General features: G+C 42.1%; 1 protein-coding gene across 1 annotated transcript; it reads right to left on the bottom strand.

Annotated features, from left to right (window-relative positions):
• Window positions 1-227: 227 nt before the first annotated feature.
• On the bottom strand, window positions 228-18,826 carry LOC135526549 (voltage-dependent calcium channel gamma-1 subunit-like). Its single transcript, XM_064955029.1, has 4 exons — window positions 18,296-18,826; window positions 11,239-11,313; window positions 2,651-2,788; window positions 228-2,467 (listed from the first exon to the last, which is right to left on the bottom strand). Exons 1-4 carry the CDS (start codon window positions 18,528-18,530, stop codon window positions 2,238-2,240), a joined length of 678 nt encoding a protein of 225 aa, XP_064811101.1. The 5' UTR covers window positions 18,531-18,826; the 3' UTR covers window positions 228-2,237.
• Window positions 18,827-19,167: the final 341 nt, after the last annotated feature.

The raw sequence follows: 19,167 nt of genomic DNA, 5'->3' as shown, positions 1-19,167 counted from the left end.
AGCCAGTAACCGAAAGGTTGCTGGTTCAAATCCCTGAGCTGACGAGGTAAAAATCTGTAATTCTGCCCCTGAACAAGACGGTTAACCCAGTGTTCCTAGGCCGTCATTGTAAATGAGGATTTGTTCTCAACTGACTTGCCTAATTAATTAAATTTTAAAAAGATGCAGGAAACTGGCTTTCATCAAAGCTAGATATCAGTGAATTTATTTTCATTAGAAATGCATGGTTTTATGGTTATAACATGTACACAGAGCTAAAGACAACCACTCTACTGTAATCCATCATTGCATACCAAAAGCTAGTTCTAACAGGCAAGAACAGATGACATGGCAAAGCAAGTTTTAATCTGCTACATTCCTGAGGTCTTATGTAGCATTTAAGTACAATAGTGCCAATACCTTTATCAAAGCCCTCATCTATTCAATCAAATATCAAATGGGGAAAGTAATGGTCTTAGCTCAAGACACTAGTAATGTACATTTCTGTATCAAAAAGAATCCTAGTTTAACACTTCCACTGAGTAAATACAAAAGCAGTATCATCCATAACAAAAAGAATGTACACCTAATTCCTGCCTGTCCATAGAAGCCAAAGATGAATGGTAACATGGGAGAGCAGTCCAGGTTAGTTTGGCTGAGAAGACGACATTAGGAAAATATATATATATATATTAAAGCCGTATACTAGATCTAGATGGTACATATTAAGGCTCTGAGTTTTTCCCTGACCATTTGAACTGAAAGACCCTGAAAGTGTTGGCTACTGAATACCTTGTGAGATCTAAGTTAAATGCATCAGACACTAACTAAAATCAGAAAATTATACCTTGATTAAAAATAGAGCGCTTGGTTCCCCTAAATTGAATGGGATCAAATAGTCAAAGAAATTGGGCTGCCATGTCCTCAGCTCTAAAAGAATATATATCTAACAAAAAAAAATTGGTAGATTTTTAGTGTTTCGTGTACACCTGCTAGAACTAAACTTTTTCCAACATGGCAACCCACACATTCAGTGGTTCAGAGACTGTTGGTGTTTAGCATTCTGCATTGGTATGCACACTAAACCCACCAGACAGCATTATTTGCTTCTCCAATTTACTGTCACACCCATGTATTATTCTTATAAAAGTAAGTCTGTTTGAAAACTGAAAATATATATTTTTTCACTCTGTCTAACATGACCTAAATTCTTGAATTAAAACTGATCATTTTGATAACACTTCTATACATCACAATTAGTGTTATGTATGCTGTGAATACTTTTTTTAAGGAGTTGTAATAGTATTAAATACTTAATCATGACGTAATAATTTGGCATCTGACACTAACAATTTCCTGGTTTAGCTTAATCTTGCCTGAATTTGACATAAATTCAATGCAAGTGCTTGATGCACTGAAAATAACAGGAGAACCATCTCAGTTATAAATTGATTGACTTATGTACAGAATTATCATACAAAACACACAGTACAGAAAAGGTGAATGCATAGGTCAAATGTCAATTACTATTTATACCGTTAAATAACGTGTCAAAATGTATAATTAACCAGCTTTCTAACCAACCATTTCATGCTGATGAATTACCTGACACTTGAAAAAAAGTCATGACTGGGCTGATGGAAACAGGAAATGCCTCTACAATTTAATAAAACAGACAATTTGCTTGTTGGACATGGTGGGATGTTTTTGTGTCAGAAATTAAATATGTGAGAAATGGTGGTGGACATGCCTTCATCTGCAAATATGTATATAATAACCATCATATCGAAGTAAACTTGGGAGTCACGCGATGATACTGTATGTTGTGTGGTCCTCCCACTATGACTCGGGAAAGCATGCAGTTTATTAGGCTACAGACAAAATAAATTATGAGATTCACATGGTGATGAAAGTGCCATTTGACAAATAAAAATGGTATCACTCTTATCCATAATAATCTTAAAATGTAGGTAGCCTACCCGCACTGTATCTGCGACGTGTTGGCTAGAGGGCACGTGCCAAGACCAGATCGGCATATTTGCTATATAATGCAACCGTTTTCTGTCGTCATTAGAGTTGAAAATGCGATGGAAACCCATTTAACTTGTATTTTTCATTCGGTACATTGGACTGCTCCCAAGCACTGTGTGAAAGAACCCTCTGGTTCCACTATAGAACGAAACAAAGTTGATATTGATCGTGATCGTATTGCTTTTAAAGAAAGTGTCACTCTTCCTCCTCTCATCCCTCCTTGTCTATTACTCCACTTCGTGTTCAGCGTCCATGCAGGACTCCCAGGGGTTTTGGGGCATGCGGGGCATGGAGAGCAGGAGGAGGCCGAGGCCACTGAGGAAGAGGAGGCAGAAGCCAGCGCAGGCACATGCAAAGGACCAGGAGTAGGAGTAGTCTATCCAGATGGTGTCCTCGCTCTCGATCATCCGCTTTACCGACTGACGCATCACCTCCACTGAGATGACGGCGCACAGGCCTGCGATTGGGGCGGAGAGGGAGAGAGGAGGATGGGTTAACGGCGATGACCTCCAATCACAGGTGTTTTTAATTTGCTCTACTACATTATGATTTTAGTACTGTATCTGTTCCTTTAACCCACTGATAACAGTACAACCAAAAGATTAAAAAGGTCATGCGTTATCTGCTTGTCTGGTCTCACCTGCAAAAGCGAAGAACATTCCGGCAGGTTTAAGGATGTAGTCATTCCCCTTCTTGAAGGAGCACAGGAGACACAAGGTGCCCAGGATCATAAAGGCCAGGCTGAAGATGGCGATGGCCGCTGCCGAGATATTGTACTCTGAAAAGAGAGCAAATAGAGGTCACTTCAAGATGTCCCCTGACCTATGGAAATAATATATTTATTTTAAATATAGTATGCCATTTAGCAGACGTTTTACATATGGGTGGTCCTAGGAATAAAACCCACTATCTTGGCGTTACAAGCGCCATGCACTACTAACCGAGTTACAAAGTACATAATTACACAACATAGGTTAAAGTTGCTCCTAACCACTGATACAGGGTCAGACATTTTTACTCATCCCCATGGTTTAGGTTAGGATTGAGGGAAGGGTAATCTGATCCTAGATCTGTGGAAAAGGGCAACTTCTATCTTAAGCAATTGTACAACCTGTAAACTTGTAGAGTGCTACTTTCCTCCCTCCTAAACTGGATCTGCATGAATTAACTTTCAATACTCTAATTTGTTTTCATTTTACGTTACAGTACACTAAAAGGTAAGCAAAAGTCATTATGGTGGGTTGTGGGGATTAATTTATTTGTATGTGTATATAAATCAGCCATAAACCGATAGGAGGCTTACCAATAAATATTGTTTTATTCCAGAGCAGCATGAGTCCTTATGTCTCCAGCTGAATTATATAAATGATATTTCATTACATTGCAACGCTGGGCGTAACTGGATGTGCAAACGCTTATGTGGATTTTTTAATTAGGCTTTAATTTCTGCCTGAGAAAATAGTTGACGGGGCCTAACTGAATTGTTACGTGTGCAGAACAATTTAGTTTGTCACCTCATTGTACAATACATGAGGTTGTGTACAGTCACAGAAATGACAATTAAATATATATTTTTTTAATTATCAGCTCTCTCTGAACAGGAGTGTGAAGTATGATAAGGAAGATGGAATTTCACTTGGTTGGTGGAATCTGCCATTACTCAAACTACCTAAATCAATCAAACTAACTAACAGAATTAAATAACTAGTCTACATTTGAAATTACATTGCACTTTAAGTCAAAATTGTTGTGTGAAATGAGAGCCATGTTACCCAGTGAAAAAGTTCCTCTGGCAGTAAGGCAGCCATCTTTATTCAACCAAAGGAGAGAAATACGATTGGCATTACTGTAAGTTGTTTACTGGCTTGTTATTCCAAGCTGCTTAACCAGCCATTCCAGTTATGTTGTTGTTGTGATGTGAATGGAGGAGCTAGGTTTTGATCTTCAGCCTGCTCTCCTAGAATCGGTGCCCAGGGGAGAGCCTCGCCTCGGGGGCTCCCCTTCATCTCAAGCTGGGGGAGGATGGTGGCTCTCACCCCTTGAGTAGTTCTGGAATCATGCTACATCCCGCTGGAGTGCTAGCTCTCTTCCCCTTGAAAACCCAAAGAGAGGGGTGAGTGGTGTCAGAGTAGGTTGGATCAGTGGTTTAATGTCTGAAGGGGCTAAAATATATATTTTGCGCTCTATTGGTGCTTTAGTGATTGTTATCCCAGGGTCACTTTCAGTTTAGCTCTGTGTGCGCTGCTCAGCTGGATCTGCCTGTGGCCAGTCGTACAGAAAGCACTGGAGCGTAGCTCTATGGCCATGTTCCATATAAATGGTATCCATTGGTTTATTGATGAGTGAAGAATACCAAATGGGCATTTGGAGTGGGCCAGTGCTATATTTCAAGTAAGGGCTATTTCTGTCTCTGGGGATAGCCATTAGTATTTGCATGAGATGTGTGTGTAAATATATTATGAGTTCACACAAATATTAAGTGTCATAGCTTTTATTGCAGGACATTTGATTGTGATAAATTACCTCCACGGTCAACCTATTAAATATTAATATTGGAATGTGCAGCCTTACCTCGAGTGTGCACCCATGAAATGGGGTATCAGCCTACTCAGTGACACCCATAGATTACAATCCCATAGAGTTTACACAAATATTAGCGTCATAATACTATTGCAAGACTTTACAGTCCGTTATGAATGTTCAATACACACAATAGATTGACTGGCAAGGTGATTTCTCACAGTCAAAGTCCTGCAATAAGATCCATGATGCTAATATTTGTGTAAAATCTTTGGAATTGTAATCTGTGGTTGTTACTCGCTGGGCTGATACCCCATTTCATCGGTGCACACTTCAAAAGTAAGGCAGTACGTTGCAATATTAATTTCCAATACACACAACAGACTGACTGGGAAGGTGATTTCTCACAGTCAAAGTCCTGCAATAAGAGAGAGCCCACTGCTCATCCCGCAATACACTGCATCCTTCTCCCTCTGAAATGCTGCACCTCACTCCCGACCTGCTGCAGCCACACTCTGCTTGTTGCTTTAAACAGATAGTAGTATTTTGTCATAAACCGTGTTTTAGACATGTACTCATGTAATTCAACAACCACCATGTTGTTAGTCATTAACATGTTAACCATGTTTGTTGCAGGACTTTAGAGAGCGACTTCCTTTAAAAAACAACAAATCCCTTTTAAAAACGGCCTATGTGGCATCGTTATGTGTCAGAAACAGTTATTTTAGTGTCAAAATTGAGAAAATAAATGTAAATAGGATCATTTTATTCAAACGTCTGGTCTAAAACGGAGTTTGGAACATCCGTGCGCCACAATGGGTAAATGAAGGTTGGGTTTTGATTTGACAATGTCCATTTTCCCACTAACATGGGGTGAAAAGCAGAGGTGATTGCTCTCTATCCAATATTAGACAGTGAGACAGACCTGGCCAGCAGCTTCGACTTTGTTTACATAAGACAACATGTCATGCATTGTTTAAACATGAGAAATACTGCACCATACACCTTAGTTAGATGTAAAATTGCACAACTAAAACATCCTCTGCAAAAAACATCAAAATTAAATACAGATTTCTTGAGTTCTTAGATTCATTCTGGGAATTTTGAGGAAGAGAAATAGGCTTCCTATTGTCTCATGATGGACAAACATCATTAACCAAATGCAGAATCGGTCAGGACGCACACCACCAAGACTGAAATCAAATTTTTCTAATGAGCAACAGAAAAATACATGTGCCAATCAGTGTGTTCAGTGGCTCTTTAACTGTGTGAAATCACCACACTATTCAGCCTATTGTACGTATTGAACATTCATATAGCTTTACCTATAGTGTGTGCACCCATGACATGGTGCATCAGCCTACTCACTGACACCCACATATTACAATTCGGAAGAGTTTACACAAATATTAGCATCATAGCTCTTTTTGCAGGACTCCCCAGTGTCACACCCTGACCATAGTTTACTTTGTATGTTTCTATGTTTTGGTTGGTCAGGGTGTGATCTGAGTGGGCATTCTTTGTTGGATGTCTTGTTTGTCTATTTCTATGTCTGGCCTGATATGGTTCTCAATCAGGGGCAGGTGTTAGTCATTGTCTCTGATTGGGAACCATATTTAGGTAGCCTGGGTTTCACTGTGTGTTTGTGGGTGATTGTTCCTGTCTCTTGCACCAGATAGGACTGTTTTAGGTTTTCGCACGTTTGTTGTTTTGGTTAGTTTATTTGTGTACAGTTTCTTTATTAAAGTAAAAATGAATAACAACCACGCTGCATTTTGGTCCGCTCCTCCTTCTACAGATGAAAGCCGTGACGCCCAGTGACGCATGCAAACAAAAAGGAGACGTTAGGACGTCTTCGGAACATCAAAAGGTTTTTGTCGTGGTCACCTGGACGTCAAAAACAGTGACCTGCTCGTATCTCCTGATCTATGCAAACTGATTTTACGTTTCTTGACAGAAAAGGTTGAAACTATTACATCACAGATTGGCAGTAGCCAGTTTTACACCAGCAATGCTCGTTCAGAAGCACAAGAGGCAATTGCTACTGCTACAGTCTACTGCCTCTTATTGCTCATTTGAGCAAATATCCATTACATTTCTCCTTATATGTACTCATATACACAATGTCCTTATAAACCACAGTATGAATGTATGTCCTTATAAACCACATGTCCCTATAAAACACATGTCCCTTGCAAACCTGTGAATTTACAGGTATATTATTTTAATATGATCCGATGAACAAATGTGAAGTAAGACATGTCTTCTATATATAACAATTTTAAAATGATGTGTTCATTTAATTGACAGGACCATGGGAAAGGTGGGTCCCTATAAACCATGTTATAAACTGACTGACATCATAAACTATAAAAACGTAGTGTGTGTGTAAATATATTCTGATTTACACCCTACTGATTGGGTCTGACAAGGCCCTGCATGTGCTTAGCAGTCCTGTCGTATGTGAGTGTACATTGAATGGACCAAACGTGCACAGTACTGGCAGGGTCACAGAGGGTGCTAGTGGAGAGATGGGGGAAGGAAAATGTCCAAAAGAGAAGGGAATGGGCATTGAGCCGGATTAGGTCTGTCACATGGAGTTCCATTGATGCTACCTGCCAGATCGGATACCCAGCTAACACATAACATTCTGAGAACCATATGTTTTTTGATTGGGAATGTTAGTACTTCAGCGTAACGTTTTTGCAAGTCATGTTCTTTCCATAAAAAACACGAGAAAGCATTAGTAACGTTGTCACGATACCAGTATCTCGATACTAGGAAGAAAGGAAGAAAAGGAAACAAATTATGAAGCAGACTACATTTCTTGAGGGAAACCTTCCTAATGTTGGATACAAGAAGTCTTATGTTGTCACCCAGAGTCACATTTGCTTATTCTCCAAGCAATAGCACACAATATAGTAGGATTTAAAGGACCATAGAGTTGAGTCTGCTTCGTGTTTTCTTTTCTTGCCATGGAAAATCTGTTAATGTTAATGAGTGCTTGTTTCATTTGAAATGGGGTCTGTTTGAATAGACTAAAATGAACAGCTTTGTAAACAGCTGAATAAAAAACAAAACAAACATGGCACGCGGTGGACTAATTCCATGGATAGAGAACAGAAGATCATAGGCTTGAATCTCACTGACGCCGTGCATTAATAAAAAATATAAATAAATTTGCATGATTAATGCCCAAGCAAGTTTTCCATGTTCTTGAAACATTCAGGGAAAGTTTTAAGGAAGTTATTCAAAAAACTCCAAATAACCTATAATTTCAGTTCTCAGAACATAAGTAAAAACATTCCAGGAAAACTTTCAAGGAACCATATTAAAACGTTCCCAGAACCCCCCTGCAACCTAAACTAACATTCCCAGAACAGGCTAAGTTATCATTCCATTTTCAGAAAAATTTTTTTTAAGTCAGTTCCAGCGATCAGGAAACATATGGCTTCGTTCACAGAACCAATGAGAAATCAAAAATATATGTTTCCACAATTTCCTAGGATGTGCTAGCTTGCTATCCATTCAGTTGACTTGGCCTCGTCCCTTGGTACACTGGGAAAACTACATATACTTCAATGTTTCTGCTTGTGTTGAAACCAAGGCTGATGGACAAATGCTAACAAAGACCAAGGGCCCCATTCAGTCCATAGTGCTGATGAGATACGCTACAGCGCATTAGGAAAGGAAAGGCAATCTTCTCGCGTCAGCGGAGACTGCATTGACTGTTAGGACTCCATAAGTCGGCTCAATCGGAAATTACCTTGAAATTTCCATTGCGCTGTAACTCTAAACTTTGGCGATGCGGATTGAATCCAGCCTCAAGGCACCATTGGTTGTGTGCAAAGGTGTGCAAAGTCTGTGTGCAAAGGTGTGCAAAGTCGGTGTGCAAAGTCTGGCTCTTTGTGCTTTGGTCTTTGTTAGCATTTGTCCATAATACTTAGGAGACAATGGGCAGCCCGCCTTGCGCCTAGCATGGAGTTGAGATGTATCCAATTTGGCTTGTACTATTCACCACCCATGTCCCAGGTTGCTTATTTGTTTTTATGACTCTCCCTTTGAATCTTCTCTTATGAAACATTTGTCAAAAGGACTTCAAAGAATGCACATATTTTGTTCTTGAAGAGTATAAACCAATATGCAGGTAACTGCCAAAATAAAGGAAACGCTTGTGTAAATGAAGGATGTAAAGTATATTAAAAAGCAAGTGCTACCACACAGGTGTGGTTTCTGAGTTAATTAAGCAATTAAAACCTTCCACCATGCTTAGGGTTCATGTATAAAAATGCCCAGTTGCCCATTATTTTGGCTACTATGGCTAGAAGTGACTTTGAAAGAGGGTCCTCAAAGGACCATAGGGGGCTTAAAGGGTGTGTATGTGTGTGTGTGTCTGTGTTTGTGTGTGTATGTGTGTGTAAGTCTATTTTGATTTACACCCTACTGATTCGGTCTTACAAGGCGCTGCATGTGCTTGGCGCCCTTGCGTGCATCACATGAAGTCCTGTCATATGTGAGAGTACATGTCTCTAATGGGCCAAGCATGTGCACAGTACTGGCAGGGTCACCAATGGGGCTAGAGGGGAGATGGGAGAAGGAAAATATCCAGGAGAGAAGGGAATGGGCAGTGACAGGGATTATCTCTGTCACGTGGAGGTCCGTTGACGCTACCTGCCGGAGCTTATATCCACTCAGTTGACTTGGTATCCTGGGAAAGCTCTAAATACTTAAACATTTCTGCTTGTGTTGAAATTAATTAAAGGCTGATGGACACATTCTAAGAATGACCAAATCACCGTTGGTTAAGTGTGCAAAGCTTAGAATGAAGCAGTATGTCTGGTTCTTTGTGCGTTTGTTTTTATTAGCATTTGTCCATGAAACTTGGGAGACAACGGGCAGAACTGCCTTGCGCCAAGCATGGACTGTTTGAGTTGAGATGTATCCAATTTGGCTTGTATTATTCACCACCCATGTTTCATGTCCCGAGTTGCCTATTCTTTGTATGACTGTTCCCTTTGAATCTTCTCTTATGAAACATTCTGTCAGAAGGACATCAAAGAATACACTTCTTCTATTCTTGAAGATCCACTACATGGCCAAAGGTATGTGGACACCTGCTCATCTCGTTCCAAAATCATGGGCATTAATATGGAGTTGGCCCCCCCCCCCCTTTCCTGCTATAGCAACATCCACTGTTCTTGAAAAGGCTTTCATTAGCCGGCGTTTCAATTCATCCCAAAGGGGTTCGATGGGGTTCTGTATGGACCTTGCTTTGTGCACAGGGGGCATTGTCATGCTGAAACAGGAAAGGGCCTTCGCTAAACTGTTGCCACAAAGCTGGAAGCGCAGAATCTTCTAAAATGTAATTGTATGCTGTAGTGTTACGATTTCCCTTCACTGGAAATAAGGGGCCTAGCCGAACCATGAAAAACAGCCCTAGACCATTATTCCTCCTCCACCAAACTTTACAGTTGGCACTATGCATTGGGGCAGGTAGCGTTCTCCTGGAATCCGGCAAACCCAGATTCGTCCATCGGACTGCCAGACGGTGAAGCGTGATTCATCACTCCAGAGACAGGTTTCCACTGCTCCAGAGTCCAATGGCGGCGAGCTTTACACCACTCCAGCTGATGCTTGGCATTGTGCATGGTGATCTTAGGCTTGTGTGTGGCTGCTCGAACATGGAAACCCATTTCATGAAGCTCCCGACGAACAGTTCTTGTGTTAACGTTGCTTCCAGAGGCAGTTTGGAACTCGGTAGTGATTGTTGCAACTGAGGAGAGATGATTTTTACACGCCACATGCTTCAGCACTCAGCGGTCCCGTTCTGTGAGCATTTGTGGCCTACCACTTTGAGGCTGAGCCGCTATTGCTTATAGACATTTCCACTTCACTATAACAGCACTTACAGTTGACCGGGGCAGCTCTAGCAGGGCAGAAATTTTACAAACTGACTTGTTGGAAAGGTGGCATCCTCTAACGGTGCCATGTTGAAGGTCACTGAGCTCTTCAGTAAGGCCATTCTACTGCCAAAGTGTGTCTATGGAGATTGAATGGCTGTGTGCTTGATTATATACACCTGTCAGCAACAGGTGTGGTTGAAATAGCCTATTCCACTCATTTGAAGGGGTGTCCACATACTTTTGTATTTATAGTGTATAACCAAGTGTACAAAACATTAAGAACACCTGCTCTTTCCATGACGTAGACTGAACAGTGGAATCCAGGTGAAAGCTATGATCCCTTTTATCACCTGTTAAATCCACTTCAATCAGTGTAGATGAAGGTGAGGAGACAGGTTAAAGGATTTTTAAGCCTTGAGACAAGTGAGACAAATTGTGTATGTGTGCCATTTGAACGGGGTAGGGTAGTAGGTGACAGGCGCACTGATTTGAATGTGTCAAGAACTGCAATGCTGCTGGGTTTTTCACACTCAAAAGTTTCCCATGTGTATCAAGAATGGTCCATCACCCAATGGTCATCCATCCAACCAACTCAACACAACTGTGGGAAGCATTGGAGTCACCATGGGCCAGCATCCCTGTGGAACGCTTTCGATACCTTGTAGAGTCCTTGCCCCGACGCATTGAGGCTGTTCTGAGGGCGAAAGGGGGTGCAACGCAATAGTAGGAAGGTGTTCCTAATGGTTTGTACACTCAGTGTACGTGAAAGTTACAAAACAGAATCATGGCACAAAATAAACCTTACCTTTCTGGGTTTTGACTTCAAAAATCTCAGACTCGTCCCCTGGAGTGAAGTGTTTGAAGTAAGTGCAGTTCTCCGCTGTGGGAGACATGAAAACACAGTTAGGTGAAGGTGAAGATAGTAGCACTTTAGGGCAATGTGCAGTTTCTCATCAATACGCGGAACATCACAGAAGTTACTAAACAATCGTAAAAATAGGTATATTTACTTCATAATAGATGCACAACACTTTGGAAATACAGTAGCATAATAGACCAACGTGTTTACCAAGAACTGTTTCACGAGTCTTCCACAAATGTAAAGACGCTAACTTCATTAAAAAAATAAAAGGATTTTGATGATTTTTTTACCTGGACTACCTTTAAAACAACTTTTATATGGTACCGATGAATAAGCATTCTGTAGTTGCGATGTAACAGTTAATCAACACGGATCAACATTTAGGCGCGCAACTTTCATTTTATGGTGTGCGCTGAGTTTACATAAAAATCCTTCTCTATCTGCACCATGTTGATTGACAGTGTCAGATTTTTTGTTAGTGTAGGTTATGCTGGGCATCCATAAGCGGCGCATCCAATAGGAGGTACATTTAATTGAACTTGCCAAAATGATATAATTACTCCTCTGTATAATATAATAAATACATTCCTTCAACACACTACACCAGAGAGTATGATTTAACCACAGAGGATGATTCGCTTCTTTTAAATCACAAGTCCAGGGCATAACCTACAGTTGGGAAGCGCGCAATTTTGGCAGGCTGCGCAGCATATCAAGTAGCTGATTGTTGATTTGCGGCTGTCAGTGAAGTTAGGCTATCAAAATTCTCAACTCACAGTAGGCTATTGAGCGAACAGTAGCCTATTTTATTGTCACTATAGCGGAGACCATCTGCCATATCCCCGGTTCGTGCGCATATTCAGTGTCTTATTCATTGGGTCCCTGCACCTGTAGGGACAATAATTTCCTCCTCCAGGCTAGTTGAAAGTCATAGCCTGTGTCTCCCCTTTTCATAGGCCTCGATTAGATGGTTGCAGTCCAGACGTTTTTAATGATCTGAGTTTGTCAGAGTAGCCTGTCATTTTTTGTGGCATTAAAGATTCTGCTAGTCCCCAGTTATGGAGACGAAAGTGTCGTAGAATTGCATGAAATATGTTTTTAAAAGGCCAATTTTATATTATTAGCCTAGTTTATGACTATCCAATCTACTCATCATATTACGAATAGAAATATATTTTACGTTAGTCTGCAAATAGATAGATGCATGAGATTCATTATAATTTTTAGCTTCCCCAAACTTGAAACAGCCGATAGGGGCATCCCATTCACTTGGGCCCAATGTGCTCACCACCGGGGATCCGTGCTAAGCACAAGTACAAGCTGATCCACAGAATACGATCACAGCGATTGCAGGGGGCTAGGAGTATCGCCCTAAGCTTTGATGCTAAGCCAGAACGTCAAAACATCCATTCGCCAGGGAAACTATATTTGTAAACGGCGGCGGCAGACTGCTGTGTGTCTCGTCTCTCAGACGTTAGGGGAAACTTCAGAGTCGCTCAACTCTGTTCTGTCACCGGAGAGGCCTGCTCTGCATCAGATACGTGGCATCTAATGTGCTGGGCCAACTACAGGGACCACGGGGGAGTAAGTGACAGGCTTTCATGTAGAATTATGTGAGCTAAGCATGTTATCACATCGGCTCCAGCGTTCCTCATATCCACACATACACATGGGCTGGAGATAACTCCGCCCTCCCAGGACACCCAGGAAGATAGAGTTAGTGGTGGGTGGGGTTGCCAGTTTGGATGCATTACTCAGAGAAGGCTAATAAAGAAAGATACACAAAGTATGTGCAAATTCAATTACCTGGATTTGGCGCCCATACATGGCACCAGCAAAGCACTATTCATTAAGTAGAACCCAGCAGACCAAATTTGGAACATGTTTTAATGACTTAATTTTCTCGGTGTAAACTGGTTTTCTGGTTGAGAAGACATCATATAAATCAGAGTACAACCAACTGGTCATTGTTACAACCAGGTAAACATGTATTTTTCAGGACAGAATGAAAACCTGAAGTTAAATATGTCACATTTAGGTTGTTATCTCGTCAAATCACCAGATTTACACCAGATAAAGATGTATTTTTCTGGTTACTTAAAAGCTGCTCACAAAACAATCTTATACAACTAGTATACAACCAGACAATAATGTCATAAAAACTTAATTGCAACCAGTATTGCCCGCTGGGGAAAACCTTGGTTTTGGTAAAGTAAAAGACCATGAAAATGGATCTAAATGTTTTAATGTTTTGACTCTCACACAGAGGATGTTTTTGTGAATGAAGACAGGGACTGGCCATCAAGGGAAAACACAGAGGGGGTTACTTAGCAACTGGCTTGTCTGCTCTTTTTATTGAGTAAAGGCGGGCAGGGGAATGAAAAGGAGGCAGAATTCAATGTTTTGGTTTGGAGAGAGAGAGTTCATTTATAGAAGAGTCAGAGTACATTCAGTCCATAAAAGGTAAATTGCTGAGTCACCTCAGCTCAACCCAGCCATTTGAAGTCGTTCACCCCTTAAAACCAAACACCTCGGCTCTAGCTTCGGTAGTATCTCTGTGCACCACAAACTCCTTTGTTAATAACCATAATGGACCAGAAGTGATTCTTGTCATCATGCTGAAGACCAAGTGCCCTTTCATTGCGCTGAGAGGAGAGATAGCCCACGCTGCATTATGAGATACTTGAACAGACATTGGGGCTGTGTTGTTGTCTTTCTGTGTGTGTTAATTGAAACACTAAATCCAGGGATTATGCCAATTATGCGGAGGCGTTGCTCGCCTCATTAGTTTGATGTCCTCATTACGGCACTCCCATCCTCACCTTTAGAGACACACACACACACACACACACACACACACACACACACACACACACACACACACACACACACACACACACACACACACACACACACACACACACACACAGTCTGTGCCACTGTGCACTCTAATGGCATTGGAGGCCACTCAAAAAGTTACCAATGATGGGTAGAAAAGACCCAGGCCTTCCAGGAACTGTTTTGCAGTATATGTGCTTGGTATTCAAACCCAGGTCTCTATAAGGACTTGTAAGGCTCCCCCCATGTCTATCCACATCCATGAATATCGACCCACACTACCAGATGCCGTGGCTCTCTTTGTGTTGTATTAATTCCACCCTGGAACCTTATCACTTGGCACATGTCCAGACAATGCTCTGTCTGTCAGTGAGTGGATTTGTACTGCCAGTGTTGTCCCACCGTGTAACATCCAGGTGACACCCAAGGCCTCTCCACACCAACAGGGTATATAGATTTCAGTGCGAATGGAGGAGTCCAAAACCGCACGCTAACTAGGAGCCACTTCGTCGACGTCAACATCTCAAGGAGACGACAAGTAATAGCACCCGGTGGAACTCAACAGCGTTTCAATTAGCTGACTTGCTCAAAACAGAAACTCTACGCGCTACTCAACAATTCTACACCCGTCTTTAGGAAGGTGAGGGCATCAGAATAAGCCTCGACTCTTGTTGTACTGAGGTGCTTCACAGTGAGTTTGTCTGCCTGTATATTAACAGCCATGTCATTAACATAAGGTGTTAGGCATTTCTCTGAGCCTGTGTTTTCATTCTCTTTGCCATGTTGCATAGGCTATATATAGCTAGCAGCAAGTGTTGTGTTGTAGACGAAAATGACCCACCCAGAAAAATCCCCCCAGACCACTCTAGCTTCTATCTGATGGTGCCAGCTAGGATGAATACGAGACACAAGTTAAATACAAACATTTCAGCTCACGCCTAAAATCAAAATAAGGAAATATAACCCACCATTAGATAGTCGACCCATTGAGATCGTTCTATACAGAAAGGCAAACCAGAAAGACCAACATGCAACATTGGGAACAAGTCATCATTGGCACTTCCACAGCCGGGTTTCCCCTCCCAGGACTGGTATGTGGTTGAAGTTCCCGGTTGCCTTACATGCCAGGGCTTTGACTAGCCCACCCCAGGACCCTTTGTAGCCCACCCCCAGGGGACAGGAAATAACTTTGAACGGTGGGCTACAGGGCAGCTCCAGGGAGGGGGTTAGGGGTTGAAGGGCTATGCCTGGCTGGTGCAGGTGGCCTTGTCACTCAGTAGGGCTCTGAAGGTGTGCACACACTTGACTCCCTCACAGCTCTTACCCCGGGACAGCTGGGTATTTACACAGCCTATATTTATCCTCCGTAGTGCTGCGCACAACAGAAAATCCCGCCGATATCTTTGTTTCTGTAACAGTTGCTATATTGGCTTCGGGCTGAACATCTCGCCACATCCCTGACCTAGAATGCATGTTTGCTGTTCATGTGAAGTCCATTATATCAATATCCTGTTTCACAGTCATTCTTATTTTCTAACTATCTGTTATGATTATTTAGGAAGGGAAACGAGATGAGCAACAAGTGGGGGGCAACCTACATGTACATATATACAGAGATCTCCATTTCTCCTCAAGGAATTTGATCTTTGTAGACTACCAGCTAAAGTATATGTACACATTTTTTATTCCAACTCGGATGGCAAAACTCAGGGAGGGTCACTTCGACAGTGTCATCATCTTAGAGACGAGAGTGGTTGGTATTTCTCTCATTAAGATGTGGGGCTATAATAAATATTGTTATTCATTCGCAAATAGAGCTAGCGATACCAAATGAAACCCTGGTGTCTGGCTTTGTACATACGAGAACGGTTATATTCATCTTGGCACCTATCCACTGCATTACTTCTCACACGCAATGCCATTACTCACTGCGTGTGTGGCATTAGCAATGTAGTCAAATTTGGTTGTTAGCTGCAAGGGAGTTTTAGCAACATGATATTCATTGAGGTTTTCCCCATAAAGACTATTTGTGTCACACCCTGACCATAGTTTATTTTGTATGTTTCTATGGTTTGGTTGGTCAGGGTGTGGTCTGAGTGGGCATTCTATGTTGGATGTCTTGTTTGTCTATTTCTATGTCTGGCCTGATATGGTTCTCAATCAGAGGCAGGTGTTAGTCATTGTCTCTGATTGGGAACCATATTTAGGTAGCCTGGGTTTCCCTGTTTGTTTGGTGATTGTTCCTGTCTCTGTGTTTTGCACCAGATAGGGCTGTTTTCGGACGTTTGTTATTTTGATCGTGTATAGTTTCCTTATTAAATAAAATGAATCACAACTACGCTGCATTTTGGTCCGCTCCTCCTTCCCACAATGAAAGCCGTGACAATTTGAAAATAAGTTTAGGCTTTTTCATTTGTGATCAGAGTTAAGGAGTGTGAGATGTCTATAGTTTCGCCAATGAGTTATCATTCAAAAATGTAAAAGCCAGCCCTACGTGGAGAGATGCCAAGAGCATCTCACCCACACTGACCACCAAATGTATCCATGATAGGTCTACGTCTGATGGCACATAACACCATGTATCTAATAAGACATTGCAAGTTTGGGTATCTCTAAATAGCCTGCCCAACACTGTTCCTTACATTACCACTATCTGACCGTGCTGTTGGTTCGGGAATGCCCCAAGCTTAACATGATAAATCCCTTGATTCTTTCTAGCTAGGAGGGGTCAGCCAAGAATGTTTACAAAATGAGCCTCAACCAGGCATTTCCATCTGTTCATGAACGTGCGTGCCTGCACCAGTCGGCATATGAATTTCCCAGAAGCCCATAGCTGAGCTAACTTTGGAGGGGGCACATTTGCTTCAGTGAATCTATCCAAGATTGTTGTAAAGGTGTGTATGTTCGGGCATTGGGACCTTTGGCGATGGAAGCGTTCAAATGGCGGAGCAGTCGGAAAGACCTCAAGAAACGCAGGGCAGAATGTATCATAAGTCATCAGAAAGTGTGTTTCCTTCATTCTGCTTTGTATCAGACCATTACTAAAGCAACGTGTTGTATTGCTTTTACAAGCTCCACTCAATTAGTCCGCTTCCTGTCTATGCGTTCATTTCTCACTCAATGTGATATTGACTCACAGCCTTTAGTGTGAGTCATCACAAGTTAGTGTAGCGGGATCAAAGCATTAGTTGTCATTCAAAGGTCGGATAAAGCCGGGATTCAATCCGATCGGCCCTTTTTGGCTATGCACCATTTAAAGGCAATGTCGTGGAGGTCGCAGTCAAAATAAATGCTGCAGATGTCGTCTAAATTAGAAATTACCTTTTAAATGTCAACCGCGCTACAAAATGGATCATCCTTGGTCCAGATTGAATCCTGCCCTGGGTCATATTTTGATTGGAGTAAATGACAACTGCAGTCATTATAGAGTGTATTTTAAGGCATTGGAGCTAGACTTGTGAGAGCTGGCACTTAGGGGATACTGCAGCTTCAAGAGTTCTTAGTTGCTAAGAGCTGGGGGACAGACACCTCGTCATTTAATTACTGTGGGGAAGTAGCTGGATTGGGACTTTAAAGGTTAAGATTAGTCTGAAAGTGTTGTGGTCAGTCTGAAATTGCTTGACTTAGCGTAGTTTATCTTATTCTTGTGCTATTTATTGTAGCATAGGCTAATTCTCACACTGTTGGGTAGTTACCCCTTGTTTCCTGGCTTCTGAAGCCCCAATATCTCAATTAAATAATTGTCTGACAAGCAGTTTTCCGCACCAGGAGGGCTTGTGGTTAAGAGGAACATTAGCTGGCCACATTGCAAAGATGACTGGTGCTTGATGATAATGGTCAAGTGTTGAACCATGCCCTTAACAAGAGTTAACTGACCCCCTTCCACCAAACCCAATCTCTCAGGCCTGTTATAACAATCCAAATACTGTTTTTTTATACTGTGTGATAGCACATATTTCCTGATCAGCAGTTAGTGTGTATCCACTTTAACAATAGTTATAGACACAGACAATGTTTTAAAGTACCAAATTGGTCGGTGTTACATTTAGGTAACATTAGGTAGCCTCAGACATTGGACAGAGAGGTTCGGGGTTAGGATGGACACAGACAGTGCAGATTTTCAGGTCCAAGCTATAAGCCGCCTCCGTGTATCTTGTCTTACCTCCAGGTAAGCTGATGGGGCCACAACCCTTTCCATTGTAGTCCGCCTCACTGATGTAGATGGCCTTCTTACACAGCCTCCAGAGGCCAAAGTGGGCCGCTTCACACGTCGCGTTCACCTGCTCCACCCGCGGGCTCAGCACGGCCCAATGGTCCGTCACCACCGCCGTAAACATGGACGCCATACCCACCAGGATCACAAAGAACGTGATCTTCACCTTCGTACGTTTGTGCATGGTGTAGTTTGTACGTGGAAACACTGACAAGAAGATGTCCAAAGAAGAAGAAATGCGTAGCACCGAGGTCCTCGCTTGGATCAGACTTGAAGGGACGTCAAACTTGTGGAGGCGTCGGTGGTGGATGTTCGCGGGCTTCACTCCTTAACAGCCAACACTGCCGTCCACAAATGTCTCTCTTCCCCAGCCTACACCCTATCACTCTTTGTCTCTCTCTCTGTTGGATTTGTGCCTCTAGTTTGAGGGAATGGGGTCAGTTTAGCTGTGCCCTAGTTTTCACGGCCCTCTCCCTTCTCTGACTGTGTCGACTGAAGGGGGCCTGTGTGCCTCAGACTACAGCTGTTAAGGTGGATCAGGAAAGTTGATGACCAAACTGACTGCCATGGTGGGGTATGGGAGTGGCGGCGGGAGGGGGGGTGCGGTGATTCAAGATGTCAGGCTTTCTTTATCGGGTTACATCCTAGTGGGTGGGAATGTGTAAATGCCATAAGGGACTTAGTCACGTAAATGATTTTTATCTCCCGATACTTACCGTAATATATTCAACACACTTTATTTGGCAAACATCTCAGTGAACTAATATATATGTGCTGTGACAGAGTAAGTCTAGGACCTACCATTTTCACCACTTCATTTA

The sequence above is a fragment of the Oncorhynchus masou genome, chromosome 5, assembly GCF_036934945.1.
Source record: "Oncorhynchus masou masou isolate Uvic2021 chromosome 5, UVic_Omas_1.1, whole genome shotgun sequence".
Lineage (NCBI taxonomy): Eukaryota > Metazoa > Chordata > Actinopteri > Salmoniformes > Salmonidae > Oncorhynchus > Oncorhynchus masou.
The sequence above is the reverse complement of the archived record's forward strand: the minus strand, read 5'-3'. Positions and strand labels throughout refer to the sequence as shown.